Genomic DNA, 24024 nt, shown 5'->3' with positions numbered 1-24024 from the left:
GTCAGAAGGAATCTGCTATGATCTGTCTCGAGCTGTTGTGATCTGTCTCGAGCTGCTTGCATTGAGGCCTGTTTTGAATTAGGAGGTAATTTTAGTAGAATTGCCAGCTTTGTTAGGCTGTTCCAGTGATTAAGCTTTCAGTTTAGCCCTTGGTAAGTGCTGTAAGTTGCTTATCCTAGTGTTTAGTTAAACTTCTTGTGCCTCCTTAGTCGGAGTTTGTCTAGCTTCAGTTTCTAGCTACTGGCTTTTACCTTGAAGAGCTTTCTTTCCTGTATGAATAGACACTTAGGTGGTGATAAAAGTTTCCTTTATTTTCCTCTCTACAATTTATCGGTTCTTTTTTACAAGTTACCTGTTTCGCCTCAAAGTGTGTTTTCTGATATAGTTTGACATTTATATAGCCAGAGACCGAGTTTAGTACATTGATAGTACTTTTGCACTTCAAGCCTGCATTTGGCTGAGTCTTCAAAGTACATTCATGCCTTTTTCGAAGTTGCATCTTCCTAGGGAAGTTTCTGAATCTGTAAACATTGCTTGTTTATATTTTTCTTATATATAACTGTTTTGATTCAGCGCATGGATTACTTGCCTGTGCCTAGCTCAAGTAGTGATAAAAATATCTTGTCACTTTTTTTTTAGGTTTACCATGCCCTTAGTTTGTCTCACTTATTCTCTACTGATTAAAAAATAATGACATGGTGAGGAAATAAGGCTTGTTTTTGATTAAATGTAAATCTTTGTTATTATCTGATTTTGTGTGTGCACCAATAGGAACTTGTATTACTAGCACTGTTAATCCCCAGTCACATCCCTCTGAGATGTTTAACAGAGCCCTGGGAAAAGGTTACATTTGTATGATCATCTGGATGCTTACTTGTTGCATGTTAGTTAAATTGGCTTCCTGAGTTAAAGCCTCCAGAAATTACATTGAGGACTCAAATTCCAACATCTTTTTCCCAGCAGATACTGCTTTAAAATACATGCTTGATAATGTAGAGCAACAGCTGTTCTCCCATTGAGAAATTCCTGAATTTAGAGGTTGTTGGTTAGAACTCTTCATGTTGAGCTGAGGTGCTGCTCTGAAGAGTGACATGCTTCTGATGTCTACCTGGCAATTCTAATTCCAGCTTCACTTCTGTTTTTGTTTGCCAACCCCTGCACAGCCATGTCTTGTCAGAGCTCTGAAGGCAATTCTTTTTCCAACCTGGTGACCTGGTTGAACAACTCTGGCATTGACTTTCTCTTGCATATGTGCTTGATGAGTTTTTCTGTGTCTTCAGGTACTCTGCATGTGCTGAGGTCTGTCTCAACGTGCGGAGGCTCCTAAAATGTTCATGTTGGAAATCTTTACCATTTGTAGCTTAAAAAAGAAAATCTTAGTCAGACAGATCCAGTCAAGTACTTTACAGAATTTATACATTTGTTCTGACAATTTAGTAATACTGGAAATAAATGAATACCCTATTGGCAAGGAATGCTTATTAGCCAGTGGATTCATATACATCTTTTAGACCATACACTGCTTTTGCAATGTACTACGTTGATGCTTATATGCAGCTGAAGAGTTACTTGGTAAATATTGAAGTGCTTTGTTTAGTGATGGTCAAAAGTACACAGTGGTTGGGCACATACCTCTTGAAATGCTTGAATAAAAATGTGCAGGACTTCCAAGTCTGGACTTGCAAGTACTGTCCTTCAAAGAGTAAAATGTTGCCTTCAGAAGCAGATTTGGGTTGCTGTCCTTAAGTGAATATCGTTTGTCAATGTTTTTTGGTTGTTCAGTATATAGTTATGCATCAACTTGTCACGGCAATTAAACACTTTTAAACCATTTCCACCATTTTTAACTGAAGGAAAAAAAAAAACAAACCCAACCAAAAAAACCAAACCAGAACTTGAGCAGGTACTTTCGACCTAACCAGAAAAAATTACAAAGTTTGTTTTTGACTCCTCAAACTTACTGCTCTGTGTAGCTAGATTGAGCCAGTGCACCAAACATGAATGTGTGTTAGCTGTTGAATCTCTATCTTTGTGTTACTTTCTGGGCAAACTCAGGGAAGAAGAGAAAGGTCCATTGAATGTGGAAAGAGGGACAGGCCACTTGGGAAGAGTACAGAAACGTGGTGAGAGCATGCAGGGATGCGACGAGGAAGGCCAAGGCTCACCTGGAATTGAAGCTGGCAAGGGATGTCAAAAACAACAAGAAGGGCTTCTTCAACTACATCAGCAGCAAAAGGAAGGCTAGGGACAATGTGGGGCCGCTGCTGAATGAGGCGGGTGTCCTGGTGACGGAGGATGCGGAGAAGGCAGAGCTACTGAATGCCTTCTTTGCTTCAGTCTTCAGTGCTAAGACTGGCCCTCAGGAATCCCAGGCCCCGGAGGTAAGAGAAGAAGCCTACAGAGAGGACGACTTTCCCTTGGTCGAGGAGGACTGCGTGAGGGATCGCTTAAGTGATCTGGATGTCCACAAATCCATGGGCCCCGATGGAATGCACCCCCGAGTGCTGAGGGAGCTGGCGGATGTCATTGCTGAGCCACTCTCCATCATCTTTGAGAGGTCCTGGAAGACAGGAGAGGTGCCCGAGGACTGGAGAAAGGCCAATGTCACTCCAATCTTCAAAAAGGGCAAGAAGGAGGACCCAGGGAACTACAGGCCAGTCAGCCTCACCTCCATCCCAGGAAAGGTGATGGAGCAGCTTATCCTGGAGGCCATCATAAAGCAAGTGGAAGAAAAGAAGGTTATCAGGAGTAGTCAGCATGGATTCACCAAGGGGAAATCATGCCTGACCAATCTGATAGCTTTCTACGATGACGTGACTGGCTGGGTAGACGAAGGGAGAGCCGTGGATGTTGTCTACCTCGACTTCAGCAAGGCTTTCGACACAGTCTCCCATGATATCCTCCTAGGGAAGCTGAGGAAGTGTGGGCTGGATGAGTGGTCGGTGAAGTGGATTGAGAACTGGCTGAACAGCAGAACTCAGAGGGTTGTCATCAGCGGCGCTGAGTCTAGTTGGAGGCTGGTAACAAGTGGTGTCCCCCAGGGGTCAGTACTGGGCCCAGTCTTGTTTAACTTCTTCATCAATGACCTGGATGAAGAGTTAGAATGTACCCTCAGCAAGTTTGCTGATGACACCAAACTGGGAGGTGTGGTAGATACACCAGAAGGCTGTGCTGCCATTCAGCGTGATCTGGATAGGCTGGAAAGTTGGGCAGAGAGGAACCTGATGAGGTTCAACAAAGGCAAATGCAGGGTCGTGCACCTGGGGAGGAACAACCTCATGCACCAGTACAGGCTTGGGGTGGACCTGCTGGAGAGCAGCTCTGCGGAGAGGGACCTGGGTGTCCTGGTGGACGACAGGTTAACTATGAGCCAGCAGTGTGCCCTGGCTGCCAAGAAAGCCAATGGGATCCTGGGGTGCATCAAGAAGAGTGTGGCCAGCAGGACGAGGGAGGTTCTCCTTCCCCTCTACACTGCCCTAGTGAGGCCTCATCTGGAGTACTGTGTCCAGTTCTGGGCTCCCCAGTTCAAGAAAGATGAAGAGCTACTGGAGAGAGTCCAGCGGAGGGCTACAAGGATGATGAGGGGACTGGAACATCTCGCCTATGAGGAGAGGTTGAGGGAACTGGGCTTGTTCAGCCTGAAGAAGAGAAGGCTGCGAGGGGACCTAATATATACTTACAAATATCTGAAGGGTGGGTGTCAGGAGGATGGGGCCAAGCTGTTTTCAGTGGTGCCCAGTGACAGGACAAGGGGCGATGGGCACAAACTGAGGCACAGGAAGTTCTGTCTGAACATGAGGAAGAACTTCTTCCCTCTGAGGGTGACGGAGCACTGGAACAGGCTGCCCAGGGAGGTTGTGGAGTCTCCTTCTCTGGAGATATTCAAGACCCACCTGGACAAGGTCCTGTGCAGCTTGCTGTAGGTGACCCTGCTTCGGCAGGAGGGTTGGACTAGATGACCCACAGAGGTCCCTTCCAACCCCTACTATTCTGTGGTTCTGTGAAAAAATTGCTGAAAGTGTATCTTACGTTATTTCTGATGAAGGGATGAATCACAAGGTGGCTTACAGCACTTTGAGACTACTGCATATTCCTTCTCCTTTCACTCTGGTTGTGTGGCAGTAGGAGATCAGAAGGGACAGTTCCTGTTCGTTTGCTATCTGCATGTCTCTGAAAATGCAGCTGGATGGCAAGTTGTGCTTCATCCTGAGAACTCTGAAATTAGAGAATTGCAGATACGTCTTGCTTCTTCAATTCTCCATCTTCAAACTCCTACGCTTGCTGGAAAATCTGAATTGAAAAAAATGTAAAAATACTTCAGCAGCAGCTGATCAGGATGCTGGGCTGAATCCTGACATTTAATGTGTTGAGAATTAATGTCAAAATGGCATTCTGTATCAAGAGACTAATAATTGCTTTAGTTTCGTGGACACTCAAGTTTGCCAAGGTCAGCTGGCTTTCCCAGATTCTTTGTTCTGCAAGATTCAATTCTCATACCCTGACACATGTCTGTCTTGTTACTGAAAGACCAAGTGATGGCAGGGGGGAAATGCCTTCTCTTCAGGCAGCAAGGTCATTAGACATCCCTGTTGGAAAGTAGTCTTACTCTAGATAGCCTCAATATTACAAGATCACTGTTAGGTATTCTGATTCAGCTACATTTTTGTGGTGAGCCTAATATGTATCTACATGTAGTTCTAAAAATGCAAGTTTTGCACCTTTGGCTGAATGTTCTTCTAGGGAAGGGAGTCTTTGTTGCCAAACAAAGTGTCACAAGTTGGATGATGTCAGTGGTGTTCGACCAGTTTAAAGCATCTGTTCTTTTTGAGATAGTCCTATTCTTGCTTCAGCTATTAATGCCATCAGTGATGCTTTGTCTACCATTTTTCTGTTGTTTCTAATCCAAGAATGCCTTAGGCATTCACCATGTGTGGATCTCAGTCCAGCTTCTGTAAGAAATGCAAAATTTTTCTGATGAAACACTCAGTTTTCTCCCAAAGCCTTACTGATTAACTAGATGATTCTGATATTACTGTTAGTATTCCTACCATGTTCTGTCTGCTGGGTTTTTTTTTATTTTCTCTTGCATTTGATTGAAAAAGGCCCCAAACTTGCCTTTCAAACACTGTTCTGATCCCGCATTTGCAGGTGTATATTGTTGAAGTGAAGGTTAGCTGCTTTTTTTTCATTTGTTTTGTGCTTCTAAACATGTACATATAAAAAACTTTTGATTTACATTTATTAAATACATGTAACGGTGTAGGTTAAGGTTTCCACAATTTTCTTAGGGTTGTTAGCAGCCTTATTATCTGGTAGCTGAAGCATCCAGGTTTGAATTTGTCTAACCTTCCTTGTTGGTAGCTTCTTTGTGAAGCTGTTTCAGGACAGGCAGGGGCCAGCATGTTTTACGTGCCTTTGGCTCATCTAAGTTACCTGTCTTTACTCTCTGGCACAGCTTGAATACCCAATTTTCTATTCTAACCTGACTCCAACCCAACTTTTTATACAACAATGTTCTTTACAATTGTCAAGTTGTTAAGGCAACTTTAAATAGTTAATTCTTGTCCTAGTGAGGACGGAGGAAAACAAATGCTGTGATGTTTTCCACTTTCTGGCAAGCATTCTTTTATTTTTGTTTATATGCCTATGTATATCTGTGTATATAAACCTGAAGAATATGTGTTCCTTTTTTCTTTATAGATCTGAGCATACTGTTTTCTATAAGGTTTATTGCAGTGACAATGAATAAAAAGCCAACAGTTGAAGCAGTTATTAGCTATTAAGCTCCAGAAGTAGGTTGTCCTGTGGCCTGCTTTGTACTGGTCTTGACAAATATTTGTTTGCCGTTTGATAGAATCTGAAGTTGGTTCATGGTGGTAAGGTCGTAAGAAGTTTATTCGTCTTTGTTTCTTGTGGGTGCTTTGTTTCATTTTTATTTTTTTTCAGTAGATGCATGCATCTCTTATTTTCACTTGCTGAGAATAACTCCAAAGAAAATAGAAAACATTAATTTTATTAGGCTATTGCTACCATGTGCACATAAATGAACCGTGACTGGGTTTGTAAGCCACAATAACTAGTATTCAACTTAAAATCTTTACAGGGAAAAGCTATTCTCCAGCTAGACGGGAAGGCATTAAAATGTGGTGGTACGGAATTGATATTAGAGAGATTCTATAACTAGTTCAGCTTTTTTTTTTTTTTTAAGCTATGACAGTTAGGCTTTCTCTGTTATGAACTGTTTTTTGCCATATTTATTTTAAGAAGCTAATCAAAACTCCCTGACATTTAATTCCTGCTTTCTGTAAAAGGAATGTACAGAGATACTAAAGTGAAAATCAGTTGCAAGGAGGCTTTACTATAGGAAATGGTCCTTGGAGTTCTAAGTAACTAATATTACAAAATTTTCTACTATATAACTGTGCACTTTGAAATGGAAAGAGAAATGCTGCAACCACTCTCTTGAAATTCTGGGAAGCGAGTAATTCCATAACTATTAGTTGTATGTCAGCATTTGAGTAGTTTGGCAAGTAAAGAAAATTACAGCACTGTCATAGAGTTGCTGAAGTGATGAAAGAACAATTGGAAAGATAATATTCTTTGGCAGTTGTGTTTCCTTTATATTTTTGAACCTTTTCTGTTGTCATTGGTGAACTTCCTCATGGAAAAATTGCTTCCTAATTAATGACGAAATGCTAAAAAATTGAATAAACTACTCTTTAAGCTCTGAGAGTAAGTGCTTAAAATTCAAAGTTCTGTAGCTAAAAGGAAAAAAATCCTTTAGGTGTTTTGTTTTGGGGAATGGGGTGTGTAACACAGAAAGTTTGGCTGTACTCAGTGTTAGCCATTAGGGTTTTGTCAGTCACTTTAGAGATGATGTAGGTAATAAATTTTTATCCAATTGCTTATGAGTGCCTTAAGATTCACTACACTGAACAGAAAGAATCTTAACTGCATTCTTGAATGCATACACTATAAAGTGCTGGGCTTTTTTAATGACCAAAACAAGAGCATAGCCAAAGACCTTTTCTTTGTATCCCGTTCAGTAGAGCATGACGCTTTATAGTGTGGTGGTGTTCTGAAGCTTACGTAACATATGCAGCAATACTGCGGGGATAAATGGACCTTTTTTATCCCATGATAAATGTAATGCAATTGATTTTAAAGATATCTGCACCTTAACTAATTTACTAACTTGCCATTGAGTAATTCTCATAAAAGCTAGTGATTGTTTTCAATCCTATGTCATTTTATTATTTTAAGACATATAGAGGGAAAAGGAGGTACTGGCAATTTTCTCTAAATGTCACAAAACACGAATCTCTGGAATAGACATTGTTGATTTAACTGCTAAAAAAATGACTTTTCAATGCTAACAGTCATCTCTGAATTCTCCCTGTCCCCCTCTGTGTTAATTCTTTCATGGTTTGTTCTTACCATTTCTCCAGTTGGATGAAAAAGCTCAGCTGATATTTGGAGATAAATCCAGAAACAGACTTTTGGAATTGTATGTGTAGCTCCTTCTGGAACCAAGTGCCTCTAGCCCTTCTGAAACCTGAATGCACAATCAGACGTGGAGATGTTTTAAACCCAGGTCCTGGCTTCCCTGTGGGCTGCAGACTGCTCGCTGTGGGGATACACTTTCTTCCCCTAAAAGAAAGGAAACTCTTGTGCAGGAAATGCTGTCCCAAATACAGCTTCCTTTAGGTTTTGTTCTTGAATTTTACTCCTTAAAGTGAGAGAGGCATATTTGAGCCTTTTTAACTGCAGTTTGATGTACATTGGATACGTTTGTCTGAAAGCTGTGTTTTGGTCAGTTTTCTCCAGAACTTCATCCCGTGGACAGGTTAATGCTGATGAGTAGATGCCTTTCCACAGGCACGAAAACATGTCGTCTCCAAGTATTCAGCGGTAAATCCCAGTATAAGTTGCAAATCGAAATGGAAAGAGCAGTGTTAACTTTTTTTTTGGTGCACTGCCAGTGAGGGTTCTGCATCAGCATTTCATGGTCCAACATTTTCAATATCTTTTTTTTTTTCTTTCTTTTCCTCCCCTATGTGTGAAATTTCAGCAGATTGTTATGCAAAACAGTTTTGTGTCTCAGTGTGACTGGGGAGACAGCTGTTCGGCCTAATGAGGAGTGCTAGCACTACAGTATTTCTGTTGATTGAGACCCACGGAGGGAGCAGGATGTTCGAGGCCAGGCAGCGGTGTGTGGTGAGGAAGTGCCGCTCTGTCAGCTGGAAGTACACGCTCGGCTGCTCCCTGTGACAAGATAAATGAGTTTTGCTGGGGTTTGGCGGAGGCTGAAGCTTTTCTGGAGAGTAGTTGTAGCGCACCAAACTCCCTGTGGGACCCACAGTTTGAAGTGTCATAAGACTGCTTCCTCTTTGCCAGTTTTTTTTTTTTAATGTCCTGCTATACCTGTCATCTTTTTGAGTTATTAAAAACCTAATGTCTTCTAGCATTCCATTAACACGGGGTCTGATGATCTTTTGTTGACACTTTTTTATTAATTTCGCCAAGGGGATTTTAACCACAGTTTTAGCTGGGTTAGAACAAAGTGAAGAACTACTATCAACAGAAAGTAAAAGTAGCCCCATGAAAATACTGAAAGAAGGCTCTGAATTTTTGTGATACGGGTGGGGTTAAGGAGGCAATACTTCTGAAAGGTTATTTGTGTACTGGTCGCTCTGCCAATTTCTTTCTTCCCCCACAGACTTTGATTCCCTTTCTTCTCACCTTCCCCCTTTAGTTGGGTTGAAATCCTTTCTTAGTTTATAAGTAGGAAGTAGGCTTTATTCTTGGTGGTATTTTGTCTTAATTAAAAACAAACAAACAAAAAAATGAGATGCATCTGTCACACCTGAAAAGATGCTCCAGATCGGAGTAGCAGAGGAGACAAAGCATGATCTGTAGTGCGTCAGAAAACCTATGAGCACAGCACTTGCTCGAGTTTACTAAAGTCAGTGGTGTTATACATGTTCTTGAATAGAAATGTATGTGTTTTTTAAAATATTAATGCAATATGTTCAACTTTAAAAAAAAAACACAAAAAACAAAACAAAAAACAAACAAACAAACAAAAAACCCACAACAAAACCACGTGGTCTTTACTAAGATGCCAGTCAAATGCTGATAACCCTCCCCAGAGTTGTCAGGTTTCTCAGAGTGATAATGCTTTTGGCCTCTCTGGACTTGGTATGAAGTTACTTAAAACTTCTAGTCTTGCAATCTTATTTTGAAAATGAAATCTCTCTGAGAATTGAATCAAGTGTAACTATAGGTCACCCTAGAAGAGTAATGTTTCATTTTTTTAAAGCATAGTATCTAGGACTGTTGCGCAATACATCCATATACTGTTTGCTTTGATGCTGTGATGAAAATTCTTGATCATAAACAGTGGGTTCAGTAAAAAGTGCTTTTATATCTAGCCTTTGAATTCAAAGCTCCTTATGAAAAAGGCTGTTTTCATAGTCAGGTATGCTTGCAGATAGAGCATGTCCCAGCCTGCAGTGCTTTACAGGGATGAACTGTTGAGAGGGGAGGGAGAGGACTGAGACTATGAACACCTTGAAAGATGTCACTGAAAACGACCTGGCAGCCTTCCCTTTGCCCCCTTGCCGGAGAGCTACAGCAGAATTTCGTTGCATTTTTCTTTTACAAACTTTTTCTTAGCGTACCCACTAACATGTGAATGAATAGTTAAACTGAAAATGGTACAGAAAAGGATTTTGTTTTCTTTTGAGTCTTTCTGTTTTTACAGGAGCAATAAGGGTCAAGCTAACCTAGAGCTGGCATTCTGTTTGCATGGTGATAGTTTTGAATGTTTTCGTTTGAAAGATGATAGATCTAAGAATGAGAAAACTTTATGTGGTCAAAGAAACTTAACTATGTTTGACAGTGATAAGTGATAAAAGAGAACCAATATGAGATCAAAGAAGCTGGAGAGCTGTTTAAAGTTGTGAAAAAAAGCATCCAAAGTTGGAGGGTTATTTTAAGACAGTTTCACAGCATATTCCAACTGTAATTGGAATAAAATATATGATGGGGAAAGAGATCGGATTTGTGTGTTGGCAGCAGAATACTAAAATGCTGAATATTCACTCACCTGCATCTTTTCTATGACTTGAATTCCTTACGTTGTTGTGTACAAGGAAGTCTCCCAGTGTGTGTGCAAATGTGTTACAGTAGTATAGAGTTCAGTGAAAGTCTGAAACATTTTACTGTGGTATTTTGCAGCTTGTGTAAAGAACTAGTGAGGAGAGAAATGCAGATGTTGGTAAGTTTAATGGAGGTCAGGCAGATGGAAGACGAGTTCTGTGCTAAGAACATACCAACCCTATTCTGCAGTAATTTGACTAAGTGAACGAGTTCTCTTCCCAAATGCGAAGGTGCCTGCTGAAAGAGACTCAGCAGTTGTGGCCTTCATGTATGTTTTAACTTGATGACTTTTGGTTCACGAAGTCCAGAAGATTAGGCGAAGACCTCTTGGTTCTTATTGTAATCATCTCCCTGGTGGCTTAGCTCCACTCTCGAAATGCATGAGGAAACTTGGTATCATGAATACAGTGGGCCTTCATCCTAATTAAAACTTAATTTGGTGTCAGTTTAAATTAAGAGACTTGTGTAAACTGGTCCATTGTGACCTGGATAGTGCTAATCTCAATCAGGAGCTTGGGTGGGACATGAATTCAGATTTCTGCAGAACAACCAAAGTGACAGTAACAACTGACAACTTAAATTAAAAGTACTAAAGTCTAAGAAATGGATGTGCATGACCCAAGTTACAAGATAGGTCATTAAATCAAATCTGCAGAAACAAGAGTTGAGAAGCCTTCACTAATAGTTTTAGGGAGAGACAAAAATGCTTTGTTAGTACATTGTATGGGCAGAAAATAACTGGTTTTGAGTTGGGAATTTCACGCAGGACTAAAATGAAAATAGTAGTGCCAAAAATTTAATTGGTTAGTATGAAATATTAGGTAAAAGATTAAAAAAAAAATCAGCTCATCATTGTGAGAACTGTTTATTTGAGCTCAGCAGTATACTGTTCTCTGAAAGTATAAAATACAAAGATAATAAAATTCTACAATAAAATTATTTATATAATCTCTTCTGAAAGTAGTAAGTTGCAATTCCAATTGCTAGAAATATTCTTGGGAGTCTTTCTCTGGCTGCCCTTGTGCATTTATAGACATAATGGGTAAAATCTGAAGAACTGTCTGGTCATGCTTCTTACTACTACTTGCCATTTTTTTTACCTGAGTCGCAGACTTGGGCTACTTGTAAAACAGGAATAGAAATCACAATTAGAAATTACTAGATTGCTGTAGCTATTGCTAGTGGAATTACACTGGTAGCTCTGTGTATGTATTGCAGCATGTTTAGATGTGTGTACAAAATCCTTTTAGCTACATTCCAGGTATTTTGGATATCCTCAGTGTCTGTGCTGTGAATGACAAATGTCTGAGGTAGTTCTACACATGTCTTCGTATGGGAAGTGAAAGAACTTGACTACTAGTCTCAAAATACTTAAGAGGAAGAGTTGTTACTGTATGCTACTAATTCAGTTTTGGTTGTCTGATAAGCCTACTGGACATTAATACAGAACTTTAAAAATTAATTAAGGTTTTGAGACTGGATGTGTTTAGCTCATATTAGGATCAGTGGAATATGAGAGATGCCTCCAGAGTGACTCTCCACTGTGGGGCTTCATTTCTTAGTGCTTGGGCCAGTCAAGCCCTGTATACCTTAAGTGACACAGCTTCTTGTAAGAATATTTTCTTATTCTGAAGGTTACTTTGGTTTAAAAAAAAAAAAAAAGTGCAAGTTACATATTTTAAAGGAAACACAGAAACAGAAAATAGAACTTTAAATCAGATGCTAATTTAATAAAGAACTTTAGAGCTTGACGTCTTTCTTTTTACGCCTGGTTGTTTAGCACTGTGACATCTGCAGTTTTCACTGTGGGAGACAATGTTGTTTCTGGTAGTGATGACCGTACTGTAAAAGTTTGGGATTTGAAAAACATGAGGTCTCCTATTGCAACGATCCGTACAGATTCTGCAGTCAACAGGTAAGCAGATCTCTGAGTTACTATTTTTTCTTAATTCACATTTTTTTAATTAATTCTTAATTTCTTTCACGCGTGAGAATGGTCCAACGCTGTGCGGGGGAGGTTCAGACTGGACATTAGGAAGCATTTCTTTACAGACAGAGTGGTCATCCGCTAGAACAGGCTTCCTGGAGAGGTGGTCGATGCCCCAAGCCTGTCGGTGTTTAAGAGCCATTTGGGCACTGCCCTTAACAACACGCTTTAACTTGGTCAGCCCTGAACTGGTCAGGCAGTTGGACTAGATGATCATTGTAGGTTCCTTCCAAATGAAATAGGCTGTTCTATTAACTCACTGAACATATATTTAATTTTAGTCACTAAAATTAAAGTTGAGATTTTGAAAAAGACGTGGTTTTATAAAATGCAGCTGTAGTCAACATTAATTTTCAGTAAATACATCGTATTGCTTTTCTCAGTGGTTTTTTTTTTATGTGGGATGCAGGTGTAAGGCTGTTTGAGCATCTAGTACAATAAAAACCACCTTAATGGTTTAATACTTTATTCTTTTTTCACTTGTGAATTCCAATTAGGAAAAATTCAGCTGTATCGCTTCTCGTGAGATTAAACTTATACTGTCAAGTTCTGTTTGCCAGGCTCACTGTTTTGTACATAACCTGCTTTTGTCTCTCTGTGCAGGATCAACGTATGTGTTGGCCAAAGAATCATCGCCCTTCCACATGACAACCGACAGGTTAGATTATTTGACATGTCAGGAGTGCGATTAGCACGCCTCCCTCGCAGTAATAGACAGGTAACTGAATATTTGTACCCTGAAGTATGTCTGTTCTGCTTTCGTACAAGGTTAAAACTACAGTTTAGTGTCTCTAGCTTAAAAGCTGAACAAATGGTGAAAGACACTTGTCTATACAAATATGCTGGTTTTAGTTACTGAAAATAACTAACATGCAAATAAGTAACATGTTTTGAATTTTTTTTATTGGAATTGGAAATGATATTTCAACTGGATTTCGTAATAATTTTTCTCCTTACAAAAGTGAAACTAATGTCTGCCTTCTATGAAATGGAGAAAATGTGCAAGAGTATTTCGAATGTGTTTTAATGTCTTGATGTGAATCGTGTCAGAACAGTGACTCACTATGAGGTTGAATTTTTTTTTTTTTTTTCCCAGTTAGTGTTTAATTTATTTATATAAGAAACATAAAAGAAAAAGAGCGGGAGTCAGTTTTGTGAGCTCACCTTGTATGATTTGGTGATAAACTTTATTTTTTTTCCTTCTGTGCTTGTGCATGTAAGTTCTTGATATGTGGTACCAAATACTAAACCATCCTTGCTGCAGCCATCAAGTTTTGTGCATTTGTGGTGCTCTTTGGCATGGGAAGCATCACTAATGGAGAAAATTAGACTAAGTGAAATTAATTTGATTATGCCATTTCAGTAGGTTTTTTTGAATGGATTCAGCAGTTCTGGAGAGGATTTAGGAAGGGATTTTAAGACTTATTTAGTCTTTTTCTAGTACAGTTTTTTTAGTCTGTTGTTTAGTCTTGATTTTTCTTCTTTTTCTTTTTTTTTTTTCTTTCTTTTTTTCCTTATCCTTAGTATTTCCATTCAGGCTAACACTACTGAAATGACATGAAATTGTTTTTTTGAATGTAAATGTTGGTCAGAATCCTCCTTGGGGCTTTTTTTGTTGCTATTGGACTTTGACAATAGATAAGGCATTGCTTTTCCTCAGTAGGACTTTCCTTCTGCTGTCATATTAGCCTTTCTGAATTATGAGCGTGATGGACACTGAATCTTGCAGGTTTATAACAAAGTAGTTGCCAGCAAGTATTTCCATATTTTAAGATTGCTTCTGTAAATAAAAATGCTAAAGTCAAAACTTGATTTGCTTTTGTAAATAAAATGTAATTAGATAGCAGACTTACCTTGTAAAACTCAAAAGTTTTGATGCACCTGTTTGTATGCCTTTGTCATTATGGATGTGGTGATGATGTTAAGGAGTCTCACTGTTACAAAGATTTTTACCTCGCAGATGAAAGTAACAGTGACCTTTAGGATTCTCAAGTACCATTTGTAAAAGTTAGTGTGAGCATTCGCAAGTTTGCACTGTGAATTGCACTAACTTGTTGACGTAGAAGCTTTCAGAATGCATCGTAAGTAATAACTGCTGTCTCTTGAACTGTTGCAGGGCCACAGAAGAATGGTGTGCTGCTCAGCGTGGAGCGAGGACCATCCCATCTGTAACCTCTTCACGTGTGGATTTGATCGTCAGGCTATTGGCTGGAACATCAACATCCCTGCTTTGTTACAAGAAAAATGAAATGCTGGAAGAATTTTTGCATTTTATGTTGCCATGGACTTCTACACTTCCGCAGACTTTTCTGAACACTGGTCTGCTATCGCTGTAAAAGCTCTTCCTTAAGTGGAGACTTTAGCAAATGTTGTTCTTGTTACCACATTGTGCACAGTTTGCATGAATTGTACAGAAAATGTGATTTTTTTTAAAATTAGTTTGTCTTGTGTATGAACTTTTATATTTTGGCATCCACTGGTCAATATGTTCACTGTTGCATAGAGCACATAAATGTTCATAAGTTATTTAGCATTTAATAGATATACAGTAGGGCATTACATTTGTGACATAAATGTGAAACTTACGTAATTAATGTAGAGAGTGTATAGCAGTCTGTTACGTTTTTCCATGACTCTACATATCTGCCTTGTGTTAAAAAGAATCTGCAGGGCTAAAACTTTGAAATGAAGTGTGAATTTCACTAGTTGTATGATTGTAAACATTTTCCTGTGTGCATCTGATTTGGAATACTTTTTTTAGTGCTGCAGTATAGTGCAACTTCAACTCCATTTTTATTCCAGTTCTGGAGAAATAGTAGATTTGAGAAGGAAAATGTAAGCAACTTGTAGTGAATATAGACTGCCAGGTTTATTTGGAATGCTTTTTGTACTACTTCTTTTGAAAAAGAAAAATATTAATTCTGCCCTTCTTATTTAAAGTGATTCTAAAATCTCATGGCATTTCATACTAGCAAAAATCCCGAATATTATAATTCTAATCACTGAAATCTAGTCAAGCAAATTTTGAAGCACTTTAGTTTATAGCTATTGTTATAAACCATTTATAAAAGTTTGACTTTACCAGTGAGTGTGAGCTGACCTTTGTAAGAAGGATTGCTTCTTTCTGGTGATCTGTTCAGAAAGGAAATAGGTTTTTTGAGGGTTGTTTTCTTCTGGTTTTTTTGTATCCCTACAGTGAGCATACTTTTAATTGTGTTCACTTCCCCTATTTTTATTTTGAGCCAGCAATACAAAGTAAATGAGTACTACCTCAAAAATGAATGTTGGTCAAGATGCATTGAATCTCTCTGTAGCCTAGAAACAAGCACTTTTGGTCTCTGGCTGAAGTACTGTCTCTGATATAAGAGGAAAGACAATCATACTAAATGTGATCCTTAAGATAATTAACACTTAAAGCTAATGGAGCAATACGATAAGTAAACATCATCTGTCACCTTTCTGTTCTCAGCTGCAGTCTCTATTCTGTTCCAAAAGGGGGTAATTAGTGTAGGTCTCCCTTCTTGCTCCCGAATGATTTTACTCTGGTTTTGCTCCTCGCTGTGCTTAGCCTTTTTTGCACTGGCAGTGGGGTGTTATACCACAGCTGCTGATTATAGAAGTAAACGCAGGTGGCAGCTGATGTCTGTGAAAGAACAAAAAGGCTGCTTCAGACAGACACTTCTTTTTGGCTAAAGGGAGATGCTGCCCCTAACTGTCGGACATATCACAGCGTGAGGTGAAGGGTGAGGGTGAGCTAAGGGTGTGCTCTGCAGTGGGAATCATGGAGTTTGTGGTGGGTTGGCGTAAGATGAGTATTAGGAACTTTTTGTCCCATGATGTGATTTTGTGAAGCTATGTGCTCATATCATCTACAGCACTGTTACAGTGGCATGAAGGCAGATGTGTTAACTGGTTTTCCTGTTAGTGAACGTATAATGGCATTGGAGTGCGATGGGATGGTGACTGCAGCATTGAGTAATTGTAGGGGCACTCGGGTCCTAGACGTAGTTTTGGAGTGTAACGTTAAAGGTCAAGATATTTAATGGAGGATGTATGTAGTATCTTTATAGTACAGGTTGTCATAGTAGCTTGATCCCTTGTTTTTTTCTGGTTGGTTTTTTTTTTTTTTTGCTTGTTTGTTTTTTTAGATACAAGATATATAAAGAACTGTACTGAATTATTTTTAAAATATTGAAACTAGTGAGGTTGAGGAAAGCAGCTGCGAAGTTTTAAGTCTTCTGATAACAAGGGTTAAATGATGGCGTCAAAGTTTATTTTCACTTTTGTTTTTTGGCCACCTGGGTTTCTAATTCTTGGGTAAAGCCATTTGATGTTGGGTTGCAGGTTTTATTCTTCAAGAAAAAAAAGACTGATTTAGTTGGTAACAGAGAGAACTTTCCACAGGTTGATACTTTTTAAAAAAGAGAAAAATGTCTCTCCAGCCAGTAGAAGCACTTTCTCCAGCATAGCCTGCATGTAGTATGATGAGCAATGACTATCCTTTTGTCACCTGAGGTGGGGAAAAGGGTCACTGGTTTTGGTCCTGTTAAACTAAATTGTCTGTGTAAGCTTCTCTAATACATATGTGATACAGGACCGCTGGACTCTATGCAGTTTAATCATCATTGTCACAAACTTTTTATATCACCAGAGGCACCATCCTCTGGCACCAGGAATGCGATGGTTACGTACTTTCACTTTGAAAAAAATCAACCGAACAAGGTGCTAGAGCCATGTTCTTAAGAGCAGGCTAATACTTAAATCAGCGAACACTTAACTATCACTTAGCTTAATTTCATATACTGTACCGAAGGTTAAGCCGAGGCTGCCGTTCCCCTTGAAGCAAATCACACATGAGCAGTGGTAGTGAATAGTCCTACATTGTCGAAATATGTGAAAAACATTTCATAGCCTTGAATGTTCTAAAGAGTGTTTTTCAGCACTGAACAATGTCCAGCATTTCATAAAATGGAGGAGAGTTGCAGTTTCAGTATTGTGCAGAATTTCACAGAAAACTCATCACTGGGCAAAATCAAGCTTTTATGTCTTTCTCTCAAGCAATGCGCATCAGTTTTCACAAAGTTTGTGTATACTTTATAATCAGAAAGATCTGGAATGAAACATCTTATTTGTTGCCTAAATCTGTGAAAACCACCTTTTTGGAAAAAGAATTTATAAGTTATGTGGAACCACTTTTTATTATTCTGCTAATTTGTTTTTAGATGTAAAATGTTTTTCTTCATTATGATTCAAAATGCATTAAAACATTCAACATTTTTTTTTTTTGCAAGTTGCTGTTCTTGTGTGTTGCATGAAGGTTTCCATTAATCTTAGTATTTCACTTTGTTAGCAGTCAGAGGATCTTTCTGTGCACTTTCCACTCTTTTCTACTCAAAAAGTTCAATTCCAAGGCAGTGATGGCCCAGTTCTTCTGGAACTTATAGCAAGTTCTTAGATTCTAAAGTTTGAGAACTTACAGCAGGTTCTTGGACTATGGAAGTCCTTACAGCAGGACTCCTGTAGCGCAAATGGTCGTGCTGCCAGTAGTGTATGTAGACTGAGAAGGTGCTCAGAACTCCATGCATACTATCTTCTGCAGTTTTGTATGGGGAAAAAAACCTGTAATTAGTTATTGTTACACAGATCATGCATAAGTCTCTGACTTTTCACAGTGCTTTATACATTCGTATTTTAAATGAATTCTAAACCAATTTTTATATGTTTAGAATACAGCGAAAGTATTGCAACACTTCTCTGGTGGGGGAGCCCGAGCATCAGTTTTTCTGCAGGTTGAAATAAAGGTTGTTTGCTTGTTGCACCCATACTATTCAAAGCAAAAAACTTTGCACTGTTGAAATAAATCCGAAAATGCTGGGCATTGTGGTCAGCCCTGCCATCGGGTTTTGGATGCAGGGTGCTGCCTAGCCATGACTGGAGTGCAGAACCTGGCTGTACGCGCACCGTGTTTCTGATCGACGTGCTTTAGGATCACTTACTGCCGCGTGTCGAATCCTCAGGAGCCTAGTGCTCGGGAACACTGCGATTACTCAGTGTTGCTGGTGATAAGGACCAGAAATAAAAGACCACAGTTAGAAGGTGGCACAGCTGACCTGAGGGCTGGATTGAGACAGAATGCCAAACCCTGGTTTTTAGTTGATTTTTAATTGAAGGATTAAAATGAAATCATGGCTTATTGCAACTGATTTAAACTTGCGATGCTCGTACCCTTGCTACATCTTCTGATGACCTAAGTTACACACCCTTTACAAAGGCCATTTCTGTTTGTGTGTTGGGGGGAGGGGATTTGAAGATGAGTATGCATTGAAGCCTTTGTTATTTATTTTTTTTTAAACCTGTGAGTAAACACTGTGCACAAATAAGTGGTTTCAGCAGGATGTCTGTGCTCTAACCCGAAGAAGAGCTGCAGAAGAACAAATCATGCATCATGGTGTGCTCTTCAGACTGGCATAGAAATTTTATTTAATGCTCCATCGAGACCAAAGTATGTCACTGAAAAATTACTCAGCCTTGTGATATTTTTTTTTTTGTAGTGTTGTTACCTTTTCCAATTCCCACAGGTCATAGTTTTCAGAACGCAAGTAATTTGTTGGAGCTTACAGAGGAAATGCCATTTAATTCAGACTGAAAATCCTGCTCAAAACGTGACTGGGAGAGGCATCATACTGGAGAGGAGTTTTTTTTTGCGGATGTGCTGCGGATGCTGCTGGTCAGTGTCCTCCGAGTGAGAGTATTCACTAGTGCCAGGGCGTGCCGTTTCTCAGTGGTGGAGAGGTGAGGCTGCTGAGCTTTTGCAGCATCAGCCCAAGTGCCTGGATCAGCAGCTTTAGCTGCTTGTGTAATTCTGGGGAGTCTCCAAAGGGTGGTTCGGTGCTCAAGGCAGGGTTTGAGCATTCCAACTCTCCACTAAATGGAAATGGTGCCAAGTGCCCATGGTGGCACGTACGATGGGAGGAAGCTAAATAGTAGAAAAAAAAGTTCTGGCTTGGAACTATTCGAAAATGGAAACTGTTTTTTAGTCTGGCTGGCGCCTGCTACCCGGTGGAATGACAGCACTGCTAATTAATCATGTTGCCTGATGCTACTTGAGGCCCCGTTTCCAGCTGTCTGTAACTGCACAGTTCCACCTGCTTCCACCAAAACTTGCCATGCTTGGTATTTGCTTAAGAGTTTAATAATAGTTTTGTGTGGTTCAGCTCTCCCACTTGTATTTGTCATCTTCCTCCTCTCCCAAGGGTAGAGAGTATTCAGTTACATGTTTATTTTAGAAGATAACGCCGATGGAAAGAAACCCTTGTGCACAGTTCTGAAACGAGACCATCTAGCAGTCCTGTGCTGGGAGCAGAGGCTTGATGGCTGGAGCTGAGTTTGATGTGAATGTGCTTTTTGTCAGCTTCATTTTGTTTTTTTTTTGTTTTTCTTAAATAGATGCAAACTTTTAATAATGAAGTTTCTTTTATGCATTAATGATCTGGGGTTGCTGAAGGTTGAATCAAATCTATGCACCTTCACTGACGAGAGAAACTAGATTTGCGGTGCTGCTGTAGGTGACCTAGACATCAGGAGGAGCAGGCAGTGATTCAAGTGCTAGAAGAGTTACGGAGAAAGGGTCCATACTCAGGGTGAGGAGTCTGTGGTGTATGTGGGAATGGTGACCCAGCACTGAGGATCTGAGCTGAGGAGGAAGTAAGATCAGATGAGGAACCTAGGGAGACAAATCTGTGATGAAAGTGTTTGGGCTGCAGGTAAGGAACACAAAGGAAAATGAAGGGGAAAGAAAAACTGGAATAAAAATGGGACAGTTTAGGGAGCCAGGCAGAATGGGAGAGAAGAGTGGGTAGGAGGGGATGCGTGTCCAACCAAACTTATTGGTTGATTTGGGATGTTGATTTCAATACACTTGGTTTGGGGAAAAACTTGCTTACTTATATAGACACAACTGTAATTGTATTTATTCAATTCTCCATTTCAAGTGTTGCAATGGTGCTGAGATGACTCAAGTAGCTGATGCATTCACTCCTAGGATCTGTAGTTCTAGCAGAAGATTACAAGTGTTACATACAAACAAGGTCCATCATATGAACTCGAAGTATGACAGCAGGGCGTGTGTCTTATTAGGAGTCACTCCTGGACTGGAAATCCCTTCCATTTTGAGCGAACAGTTCATCTGGAAGAAGGAGGTGCTCTTTTACATGCTCCCTTCGAGAATATCTGGCCAGTCTACAAAGAAAGGTTCACCACTTTAAACTTGAGCATGACTTCAGAGCAAAATGCCCTGAGCACTTGCCTTAACTCTATTCGTTTCAATTCAGTCTGAACTGACTAGGGAATCTCTTTAGCCAAACCAAAATGGAGGCATCCAAATGTATAGATCACATCAGAGAGATACTGCTGTGTTTTCAGAAGCGTCTTGGTTCTGGGAATGATGCAACTGGCCTTTCCTTCAAATTTCCACTTTGTTTAGATGTCAAAATTTGAAAACCTCCCTCACAAATTCAAGAAAGTAAAAAGATTATTTTTCACTTCAGTGATCAAACTTCTGAGTCCAGTTGGCCTCCTGTTGGTCAAAGCTGACTTTTGGTCAAAATAGACACGTGAGAATACAGATGGTATCAGTTTTACGCAGAGGTGGCATTTTGTGCCTTCATCAGAGCCATTACCTGACGGAAAGGAGAAGAAATAACTGCTTAACTTCCCCAAGGTAATGTTCTAAACACAAGCAGGTTTATCATTTAATACTTTTAATGAATTTTTGCTCGAAGTGCTTTATTTGGATAAAGGCAGAAATCTAATTTTAATTTTCTTGTTAGTTTTTTAAACCTTATCTCGATCTTTGCTGTGTCACCGAGGTCAGCCTTGTACAGACACAAAGCTGAGCCTGTGTATTTTGTGGAACAGTGTGTATCCTCTGAGGCTGTAACTGCTGAGCATACCATAAGGTGAGTAATTCTAACAGTAAGAAAGTAAAATCTGACACAGTACACAACAAACACCACTCAGCTCAGGTTGGTAGTCTGATAAAACCTCGAAGTGTGGGATTAAAGTATTAGCAAAAGGGAGAGAAATGAAGGATAACCAAAGCTTTTCAGCAGCAGTTGAAGGGTAGAGGGAGTAGCGATTATATCATTATTAATTAGGATGGTTTTTCAGTGTGGATAATTGCAGGACGTGTTGTTTTGGCCTTTCATGTTTTATGAAGCTTGCGAAAACTGTCTTCGCCAGAAGGCTGTCAAGAAGTTGGATCCTGTCGTTGAGTGGTGCAACCTTCAGCAGTGCTGAGCTGCCGTCAGCGTTCTGCGCAGTCTGGCGGGTGGTTAGTAGGTTGGAAATTCAGATTCATGGGCCTAAATATGGATCTCGAAACTTCATTTTAGGTGCCTGTTTTTGAAAACTATACCCTATTTTTACATGTTTCGTGTTGTTGCTGAATTAATGTACTGAAAAGTTCTTGGACACAGATGCGTGGTTTACTGAAGTATAAGAGAACTAGAGATGATTTTTCCCTCCCAAATTATGTGAGGCTATTTGGAGTTTACTGCTGGAGAACTGAAGCTATATTGAGTCAGTTCCAGATATAACCACTTACTGATCAGTGATCAACATGTTCTTTCAGATGCTCATTGCTCCTCTTGCAAAAATCTCTTTACCCATGCAGAAGCCATAGCATAAGTTTTCCAGAGCAAAGGAAACTGAAGGTTTAGCTGAAGATACATTTTTTTGTATATATGTATATGTAAAGGAAAATAAAATCCCTCACAGTTCGGCCATGATGAGCAGAACTGAGGATATCAAACCTGAACGCATGTATTTGAGGGGCCCTGACTATTCAAACTGGTGCTGTATTTCTGAGAAACCACCTGCATGACAACTAGGATTACAGTTAGATCTCTCCTGTGCTTAACCTGAGGACACCCTGGATGTCCACCTGCAGATGAGCTACCAAGGGTCATCTTCTGTGTCTAAAAACAAGTGTGAAAGCAGGCAGTGATAGAGAGGAGGTACAGACTTCTGTCTGCAAATGGTTTTTGACCAGAAAATATGGCTTCCTTGAAGTGAGTGAGTACACAACATTTATTTACCTTGGAGCAGGCACAGGCTCTTGGCCTTGAATGTTGATTACTGTATCTGAAATGGCATAAAATAAAATTTGGTTGTAACTTTCACGCCAACAAGCAATGGAGCTGCATGGAGAGAAAGTGAAGGGCTTTGCCTTTGACAGCCAAATAGGAACCAGATGGCAGAAATCAGGGGGAAAGAGCCTGTTTTTGCACTAGGCTGCTGAAGAAACGGGGCTGTGGGAAGCTGTCTGCAGAGCTGCAGTGCACCATCCCTCCCCAGGACTTCTGTTGACCAGGAGTCCCTCTTTTTGGGGAAAGGCTTTCTTAAGAATGCCTTCAAGGATTTACACAGTCTCTTTCCTATTCAGTCATAGAATTGTAGAATATCTCCAGCTGGAAGGGACCCATAAGGATTATTGAGTCCAGCTCTCAATGCTTGGACATCATTTGCCCACATTAAAACCTCGGTGCTGTGTGCCTAGTGCTTAGGGCGTCATGGCAGCCCTTGTAGCAAAGTCTGATTTTGCAGTTAGAGAATAACTATGCTGGAAGGGGCCCCTGTATCTTCCTTTTAAACCTGGAATTTTTTCTTCTCCCCTTGTTGCTCAGCTGCAGTGCCTCCCTTATGTTCATGCGTGTGTGTGTTTGCGGTAGTATATTTAATGATCTGATTTATTTTGTCAAAGAAGTATTTTCTGTTAAGAAACGTACTGGCAAGGTCTTAAAAGAAGCAGCTATAAACAGATCAACTATGAACAGTGCATTAAAGGAAAGTTTAAGACCAAGAGCTAGTAAGAGCCTTATCCCTGCAGAGCCATGGTCCACATAAAGCCAGCACTCAGGAGATAAATATGAGTATCACCAGGCAAGACCATCCAAAGCCCTGAAGGTTTGCTATGCTGGGAATAGAGCCAAGTAGGCAGAGGTAATTCTGGAGAAGGAAGTACAGAAAATTAGGGTTATTTAGCCTGATATGATCATTGTTATCATAATCTACAGAAGCCTTAACTATGCATAAAACCAGTAAGGGAGTACTGGCTGAATCGTCCTTCAAGTGTAGCACGACAAAGATTCCTCCTGCTCCACGACTGAAGCCATTGGATAGCGAGCGGGTGTTCACAGACACGGGCGGGTGTCAGAAATTGCTCCTTTGCATTTTTTGGGCTCCTCAGGACTTTGCGAGTTCCCTCGTTCCCCTTCCACTTCTTCACGTCGGGTCTCTGTGCTGCGCCAGGTTGTGCGGGAGCCGCAGGGACAGGAGGAGGCAGAGGAGAAGAACAGGGGATTTTGCAGAGAGTCTTGGCAGCACGAGGGACTGCGCAGAAGTGCTTGTTTGGAGATGTAATGAGTGGCTGGAATTGCCAAGCACTGGTCAGGGTGGGCAAGGGAAAAGTTCATCCTTCGTCGATGGTGTAAAAACAAAACCAACCCCAAAACAAACAAACAAAAACCCCAGAAATTTTAGGCCTGGATGGGAGAGCCCAGAGGGGGCTCCAAACTGAAGGTGAGGACTGGGAGCAAGGCAGAGTGTGGAGAGAAGCAGTGCTGCTCTACTTCACCATCAGCTGAGAGTTTATCTGTGAGGAGAGATTAGGACAACCAGAATTTGGGTAGAAGGAAAAGGTCTGGAGAAGAGACAAGTCTGTGAGCCACCCATATACGAGCTCCGCTGGTGTTTACGAATCAGTTTGCCTGGCAGGAGACCAACGGTGTGGCCCTGCGGTGCTGCAGGAGGACTGTGTGCCATGTCCTCCCCCTGATGTCCCCCCGGAGCTCTACAGGCAGGGCCGGAGCTGG

General features: G+C 40.4%; 1 protein-coding gene across 3 annotated transcripts in view; it reads left to right on the top strand.

Moving 5' to 3' along the window:
- Positions 1 to 17404, top strand: part of WDR37 (WD repeat domain 37) — a 50729-nt gene extending 33325 nt beyond the window's left edge. For all 3 annotated transcript variants that reach the window (XM_075419724.1, XM_075419722.1, XM_075419725.1), the window contains 3 exons: positions 11945 to 12079; positions 12755 to 12869; positions 14268 to 17404. In XM_075419724.1, coding sequence (XP_075275839.1) covers positions 11945 to 12079; positions 12755 to 12869; positions 14268 to 14399 — 382 coding nt within the window. In that variant the 3' untranslated portion in view covers positions 14400 to 17404. The remainder of the gene's footprint in view (positions 1 to 11944; positions 12080 to 12754; positions 12870 to 14267) is intronic.
- The last annotated feature ends 6620 nt before the right edge of the window (positions 17405 to 24024 follow it).

Source organism: Opisthocomus hoazin, chromosome 4, assembly GCF_030867145.1.
Source record: "Opisthocomus hoazin isolate bOpiHoa1 chromosome 4, bOpiHoa1.hap1, whole genome shotgun sequence".
In the NCBI taxonomy this organism is placed as follows: Eukaryota; Metazoa; Chordata; class Aves; order Opisthocomiformes; family Opisthocomidae; genus Opisthocomus; species Opisthocomus hoazin.
Note: the sequence above shows the minus strand (reverse complement) of the source record. Positions and strands in the feature narration are given on the sequence as shown.